The 7,857-nt window shown below is 49.9% G+C and overlaps 1 protein-coding gene across 2 annotated transcripts; it reads right to left on the bottom strand.

The window, feature by feature from the left end:
* Nucleotides 1–1,249: 1,249 nt before the first annotated feature.
* LOC118408444 lies at nucleotides 1,250–5,406 on the bottom strand. Of its 2 annotated transcripts, none has more exons than XM_035809261.1 (2): nucleotides 3,639–5,406; nucleotides 1,250–3,205 (listed from the first exon to the last, which is right to left on the bottom strand). In XM_035809261.1, the coding sequence occupies exons 1-2, from the start codon at nucleotides 5,026–5,028 to the stop codon at nucleotides 2,061–2,063; spliced, it is 2,535 nt and encodes an 844-aa protein (XP_035665154.1). In that variant the 5' UTR covers nucleotides 5,029–5,406; the 3' UTR covers nucleotides 1,250–2,060. The 2 variants fall into 2 exon arrangements, with proteins under 2 accessions (XP_035665154.1, XP_035665155.1); XM_035809262.1 differs by having other exon boundaries at nucleotides 3,678–5,406.
* Nucleotides 5,407–7,857: the final 2,451 nt, after the last annotated feature.

The raw sequence follows: 7,857 nt of genomic DNA, 5'->3' as shown, positions 1-7,857 counted from the left end.
CAAGTTTATTAGCCAGAGTCAGGACCTGTATTACCAAAACCCTACATCATAAACCTCATTTTCAGTCTGACCTAGTTCTGACGCCCCATCCCCTGCAGATGCCCTGCAGTATAAATTCTTACACACAATAAGTTTGTTCGTTTGAGTTCAAGTTGTCCATTTGTTGGTGGTCACATTCACTAATCAAGTCCAGCCCTTTGTTACAAAATGAATGAATGAATCGAGTGGCGTCGGGCGTGGCATAACGTGGCGCTGGGTGGGGCGTTACTTGTAGAGTGTTCAGCTTGGAATCTATATGTCCTGAGTTTGATCCCCATCATGCCCCTGACATTTAGGAGTGCATTATACTTTGGATGTTGTGTTGGGGTAATTGCTGTCGTATTGAGGTCACCTGAGTTAGCACCGAATGGCAGTTGCACTTTAGCAACGCTTATCTTAAGCTCCTCACAATTCAATTGTCAATCCTAATGTATGGCACCGAAGCCTGGAACCTGACATCCACTAAAGAACGGCTCCTGGATGCCTTTGACCAACTAGCCACCAGTCTTAAGACTAATCCAATCAGCTTGATAAGTCGTGATAATTAAGGGCGCAAGTTCAGTGGTGTAAGGACCAGGTCCCGCCACCATGGGGCGCCCTGGTCCATCTGGTATGTATTATAGATCCTCTTACGTGAATAAACGAGACCGACCCACCGTGGTCAGTTCTGGAGCGTGAGCCAACGTGTTCAGACCTCACTGTGTCTTCTCCGTCAATAGCTAGTTAGCCGCACGGCCTATACTTAACAGTGGCATATCAACTGATTTGAACCCAGAACCTCTGGGTTATGTAACACACACAATTGCTTCACACAAAGCCCCTTCACACACCGCTCCTTCAAACACAGCTCCTTCACGTACAGTTCCTTCACACATAGCTTCTTCATTTAGCACAAACAAGCCCTACTGCTAAAACAGCTTTTGTCCCAATGGGCTTTCGTAGGTCCAAGTAGCCTGACGTGATAGCCATCCCAGGTAGACAGCCCAGGTAGACAGCCCAGGTAGACAGCCCAGCCTTTTCCGTAAACCCGTATCTATATAGCCGGTATAACCGCCCTTCAGTATAACATACCAGCTTCTGCATTTGTATCTATATAGCCGGTATAACCGCCCTTCAGTATAACACACCAGCTTCTGTATCTGTATCTATATAGCCAGTATAACCGCCCTTCGGCATAAAATTAACTAGAAGCAACTGGAGTCGAAACGCGTTTGGCAAACAAAGGGAAAAGATTTATTCTCGTACTTTTCCACAGAAGCACGCCCATGATAAAGGTCAGTGGAACGGGCAATGAACATCATAACATATGATAACAAACTAATCATGAATACAACTCTACGTAACCGCAAGTACTACAGTTTATCTAAGATAAGGATATTGGAGGAGATAAGGGGTTGGCGGTGGGTCGAAAACCGGGGAGCGAGTCTCCGTGCGCCTCGCTTCCCGCGGACGAAACACAGAATGAGAGCCCCGGTGTGGTGTGCGGAGGTGTGAAGAGGCAAGGACGGACACGCGGTGACCACGTGGGAGGTCAGACAAAGACCGGAGACGGGGTTGTCGTAAATTAATAAAAATGACATCACTGACATTTTTCCACAATTAACTAGAAGCAACTGGAGTCGAAACGCGTTTGGCAAACAAAGGGAAAAGATTTATTCTCGTACTTTTCCACAGAAGCACGCCAAAAGTAAGGCCAAACCGTATCGGAAAAAAAAAATTTTAGGGAGGAAAAGAATTTCGGTTGGGAAAAGCAAGAGAACGCAGTGGAGAAAAAAGGAAAATAAAAGGACCCGCACACCACCCCTCTCTCCGTAAGATAAGATAAGCAAAAACATACATCGAGATTACGGGTGATAATTGCGAATTGCGTCACAAGCTATACAAACACTGTCATACTAACAATTACATTGTGCACGTAGACTAGTAAAAACAACAGTCTTGAACTGAACAGTGCTCAATGCTACATCTAGCAACTTAATGTGGAACATGGGCAGAAGCTTTGCGTACACGAGAGTGTGCTGTTACGGTGGTGGATAGCGTGTAGATCGGATACGTCTAATCATCTTAGTACATAGCTCCAAACGTTTCCGTAGTGGTACTTTTGGATACAGTAGGTAGGCTTGTGAGCGCCAATCGCCCTGAATCTTAATCAATTCTACCGGGACCCCGGAGCGAAAGGCGAACGTGGCCCCGCCCCGGCGACCGCTATGTAAAGAATACAACTGTGGGTTCAGACCCGCCTGAACTAACACACGTTTGAATGCGTCATCAAATACTGATTGCGACAATGGCACTACACGGGAAGAATAGCGAACTGTAAACACAGCGAGACCACTGTAATTAGCATTTAACCGTAGCATGTTTCGAAATGCCGCTACCGGACATAGCGGGGAATTGGGAATAGCTAAGACTGGAATTGACAACACACGTTCGGCGCACTGTAAGGTTTTGGACCAGCGAATACGCACTAACAGAGAATCCCTATAAAGTGTGAAGTCGTGAATCGTACATTGTTTGGAAGGATCGAACTTGCCTTTTGGTAGGAAATTGGATTTCCTTTGAAACGTAAAGAAACTGAGAAGAATCAGGGTCCACATCGTGGCGTGAAACGGGTCCATAAGATCTAAATGTTCATATATACGAAGCAGTATGTCCGGCGTGAATGGCGCGACCTGTCTCGGTGTGTGGCACAGACGCCTCTGGAGTCCTCTTTTTAACAGCGCAATGTCTGTAGACAGGAAAGCGTCCACGGTGTAGCCGAAGAGTACATGCAGCGTTTTAAGTCCACCCAGATAGTTCGCGATCGACGCGGGGGCCTTGAAGGAGCGGGCAAGAAACTCCGCGAACGTTTCTAGCGTATCCACCGTGGCTGGGAACGGAGAAATCCAATAGAAGAAACAGAAGAGAAGATACGTCCGGAGAATTGTCCGCAGATTGGACCACGTTCCTTCGGCAAACGCTGCCCATTTAGTCCGACTGGCTTGACCGCGAAGGCGTCGGAGATCTCGGCGATGATCAATGTCTCGGGTACGATGCGCGTCACCTCGTAATCCGTGGTCGCGAGGCCGTCGCGGGGCCTTTGGCAGCTTCGTGTTCTGTCCGCGGAGACGACGCAGGTCTCGACGGTGTCGATATACGTGTACCGGAAGACGTCGCGAATATCGCCCTGCGATACAAAGGAACAAGAGAACAACGTTGAGACAACGGGAAGGGTCAAGATTATAACTGACGGTCAAGCTCGAAATCATCGCGGGAGATCGGAATTTCCACCGTGTTTACATCACGCGTCAACAACTCAAACTGCTGGCGATGTGTGTCCGAGAGATGCCAGCGCGACAGGTGGTCAGGAATACGGTTGTCTGTGCCCGCGATGTGTGAAGCGCGTAGCTCAAACCTGTGAACGGCAGCTAGGAACCACAGCTCTCGGGAACACTGCAGTAAGTCCGAATCACGCGAGCGACCGGAGTTCAGAACGTGTACACACGAGATATTATCACAGTATACTAACACGGTCAAACCGGCCCAACGATGGCCCCATTTACGGGCCGCCACAACTATTGTCAACATCTCCAAGACATGAATCTTGCGGGCACACTTACGAAGCACGAAGTCAGGGAACATGGCATGGAAGAACTGACCATTGGAAATAGCACCACAACCCGAGGAGCACGCGTCTGTTGCGACGATGTCGTCCGGTGCGGTGTAGACGGTAGACGCGATCAGCGAGACCCCGTTGAACTCGTGGAGGAAGCGGCGCCACCACTCCAAGTCCCGCCGAAAATCGCGAGATAATCGACATCGGTGGTGATTACAACGGAGTTTACGTAAGGACTCTAACATACGTGAGACAAACAGCCGGCCGGGGGGGACACACGCGGAGACGAAGACGAGCTTGCCGACGAGGGACTGTAATTCACGTTTGGTTGCCTTCCTCTTCAGTAGCCACTGCGCTACCAAGTCGGAGATTTCTTCAAGGCGAAAAGACGGAACCCGGCGGACCATCTCAACGGTGTCAAATTCTATCCCGAGCCACGTCATGCAAGTTGAGGGTGGGATAGCCTTCTCAGGCGCCTCCTCGAGTCCTAATACGTTTATTGTTCTTTGTAAGCTGGCAAACGCCGCGGGAGCCAGAGGTGCGATCTCGGCGCCACCAAAGTCGTCGATATAATTTGTCACCGAATAACCTTTTTCACGCTCAATAAAAGTGATCGCGGACGTGGTTGACTGGCACATGACTGACGCAGATCGCAGACCAAAACAAACACGGGTGTCAATATACCAATTGTCTCGCCAACAATAACATAAATACCGATAATCCGCGGGGTCCACAGGGAGTTGTCTATATGCCCTGCGCAGGTCAGTCTTAAACAACAAACAGCCTCGGCCCTTGTCTAAGATCATCTCAGTCATTGTATCTACGGATGGATACACTAAACTAATTGGTTCGCCCAAAAAAGTGTTCTTGGGAATGGCGTCATTCACAGACTGCCCAGACGGGTAACTCAAATCCACAACGACGCGACGCGTGTCACTGTCACGTTTTGCTACCGTCTGCAGAGGTGCCGGGAAGACTGGAAACGGGAATGGGTTCGCACGAAATGGGCCACACATGGCGCCGTAGCGGAGTTCTTTGTCGATAAACAAGTCCACGTCTGCTTGGTAATCCAAAGCCGATCGGTGATTAGAATGATGCACATTGTGTGGGAAATTGTAATTTTCAGGATGAATGTTGATCGGCCAGCCGAATTCGAGAAAGTCGGGTATTGAAGTGTTGGAGTAATTAGCTAACAAAGCCCGCCAGACCGGGATATTGAGTGACGTCTTGACCGGAATTCGTGCGCCGATATAATTAGGAACACCGGTCTGGGCCACAGCGGTATAGAGTTCAATAATGTCCTCCCCCGGTGCCAGTGGCACCCGGCTGTGAAGAGAAACCGGCGGCTCGCCTTGTGTTGTCACCAGGGGGCTGACGAAAGGATCTCGGGCCATGTCGGCACTCAGTCTTGGGATGTTCCTCTTCCACGCGTCGGACTAAAAGACACATGCAACAGATATGCTTAACCTGTCCCCAGCGCGGGTCCCAGTGTTCCGGCCCCTGCTGACAGTTCCCGTGCTGGTACGCCTCGCACCAGCGTGGCCTGTTGGGGTCCCTAGCAGTCGAGCGCGCTTGAGCCCGTGGCGCGGCGGGAGGGTGGGATACACCCGCCTGGGCGCGATAGGACCTCTCCCTGGTGTTATCTATTGTCTCCTTAGAGCTAGACCAGGAGATTGTGCCATTCTCCATAGCATACAACACAGAAGCATGTGTCTCCCTCACAATGCCCCAATCGTAATAAGCAGCATCAAACATTAGATCCGATAAGTGTTCGAGTCTGCTCCGAACAGACCGCTTGACGTGTTTTTTCTCCAAGAGATTTTTGACGAAGCCGTGCACAAACATGGATGTTGATAGATCGTCATACGTCACACACCCATCGCCCCCCTTGCCCTTGCCAGGGAAGTGAACATGGTGGTGGGGCCACTCGATTTTTACCCGACTAGACGCGGAATCGTTAATGGTCTTGGTGCGACCGCTTTTCTTACCTCGGCGGCGGCGGCGTGGAGAAGATGAAGACCTCGAGTCCGAGCTGTGCCGTCGGCGGTGAGCTGACCGGTGTCGGCGTCTGTGGCCTTTGTGGTCGTTGCTGCGGCGGCGTCGGGAGCGGGAGCCGTCTGTTGACCGGGACCGGGACGTGGAGCTCGTTGTTGAGTCGGAGGAAGAACGCTTCCGTGACGAGACCGGTCGTTTCCCGAGAAGGTCGTCGATGTTTTTCAGGCGACGGCGTGAGCGGGCGGCGTCTGGAGACCGCGAGCGGGATGAGGACGGGCTTGTGTCCTTCCTGTCCTTCCGGCGAGAGGAGGAACGCTTCCTCGGTTTCTTCCCGAAGATTTCATCCAGGGTTTTATCGACCCTGTCAGCAAGGTCGTCGTCTTCCCGCAAGTCCCTCGCGGTGGGGGCCCGTTCCTCTTCGCTGGCCTCCGACCAGAGTCCTTTGGCTAGCTCCTTGGCCTTGCTGTCTCTCTTCAGCTTTTTTAGGGACCGGCGGACCCTCTCCTCAAGGCTGTCCGAGTTGTTGTCTGAGCCCGGGGAGAGACCCGCCGTACACTTGCCACGACCATGCGGCCCTCGATGACCCCTGACTGGCATCGTGCAGACTGAACAAACTTTAGGCTTTGCCATCGCGGAAAGGGGGAAATCCCTGACCAAAGCTCGAAAACCGGGGAGCGAGTCTCCGTGCGCCTCGCTTCCCGCGGACGAAACACAGAATGAGAGCCCCGGTGTGGTGTGCGGAGGTGTGAAGAGGCAAGGACGGACACGCGGTGACCACGTGGGAGGTCAGACAAAGACCGGAGACGGGGTTGTCGTAAATTAATAAAAATGACATCACTGACATTTTTCCACCACGTCACCAACTTCTGTATCTGTATCTATATAGCCGGTATAACCGCCCTTCAGTATAACACACCAACTTCTGTATCTGTATAGCCGGTATAACTGCCCTCCGGCATAACACACCAACTACAGGGGGTTAAATTGATATAGTCAGATTCAAGTTGACATTCCTCCAGCCCGTCTGTTTATGTTCCAAATTTACCAGTCCATAACCTGTCTAGGAACCCTGACCTTACCCTGAAGCCTTATCTATGGTGTGTTTACGTTTATTATCTACGGTGTGTTTATGTTTATTATCTACGGTATGTTTACGTTTATGAGCTGTTGTGAATTTACGACCTGCATTACTCAAACCTCCAAATCATAAACCCCATTCTCAGTGTGACCTAGTTCTGACGACCCCAAGCCTGCATGTGTTCTGCTGTGAATTCTTGGATTGCTCTAATTATTTCCAGGTCCTTAGGTTCAATGGAAACCAAGTATGAGGGGAAGTCTGTGCTAACTGCGTCTAGGAATGTTTCTAGCGTAAAATATATACTGTTCAGTTCAGACTTCATTCTCTGAGACGGGATACTGGGATAAAAAATTGATACAATCAGATTCAAGTTTAAACTTCTCATGTTCTTTGTCAACATTCCATGTCTACATTTGAACCCTTATTCTCTAAGCTTATGATCTAAAGTGAGTTTATGACCTGCTTGGTTACTGAAACCTCTAAATCATAAACCCCATTCCCAGTGTGACCTAGTTCTGATAATCTTACACCGACATGTGTTCTGCTGTAAATCCTTCGATCAGACCAATTATTTCCAGGTCCTTAGGTTTGCCCCCCCCCCCTCGCCTTTTTGACACCGTTTCATTACTACATCTGCAGTATCACCAGTAAACCTGTCAGTTCTGCCCCTGGCTAGGATGACATGAAAACAGATTCTGAGGGGAAATCTGAGCTATTAAATACATGTTGTGTCAGACAGTTTTAGAACAGACTTGTCTAAGAACCTTAAGTTTATATTGTCTAAGAACCTTAAGTTTATATCCTGCAGGGTTCATGATCTGCAGTAAGGATATGGCCTGTATTACTGAAACCTCTAAATCATAAACCCCATTGTCAATGTGACCTACTTCTGATAATTCCACCCCTGTACCCCCATGAGTGATACACACCCCCCCCCCTCCCTTCGTGACTTTCTGACACCGTTTCATTACTTCATTCTGCAGTATGACCAGTAAACCTTTTCCGGCACCGTTTCATTACTACATCAGTGCAGTATGACCGGTACCATTAAACCTGTCAGTCCTGCACCTGACTGTGGGATTTACACCCCGAACCGCGGCTCCAGATGCTGTTTCGTCTCCCCCCGAAGTGACATTCCACTAACTCCCCT

The sequence above is a fragment of the Branchiostoma floridae genome, unplaced genomic scaffold (genome assembly GCF_000003815.2).
Source record: "Branchiostoma floridae strain S238N-H82 unplaced genomic scaffold, Bfl_VNyyK Sc7u5tJ_1585, whole genome shotgun sequence".
Classification (NCBI taxonomy): domain Eukaryota; kingdom Metazoa; phylum Chordata; class Leptocardii; order Amphioxiformes; family Branchiostomatidae; genus Branchiostoma; species Branchiostoma floridae.
The sequence above is the reverse complement of the archived record's forward strand: the minus strand, read 5'-3'. Positions and strand labels throughout refer to the sequence as shown.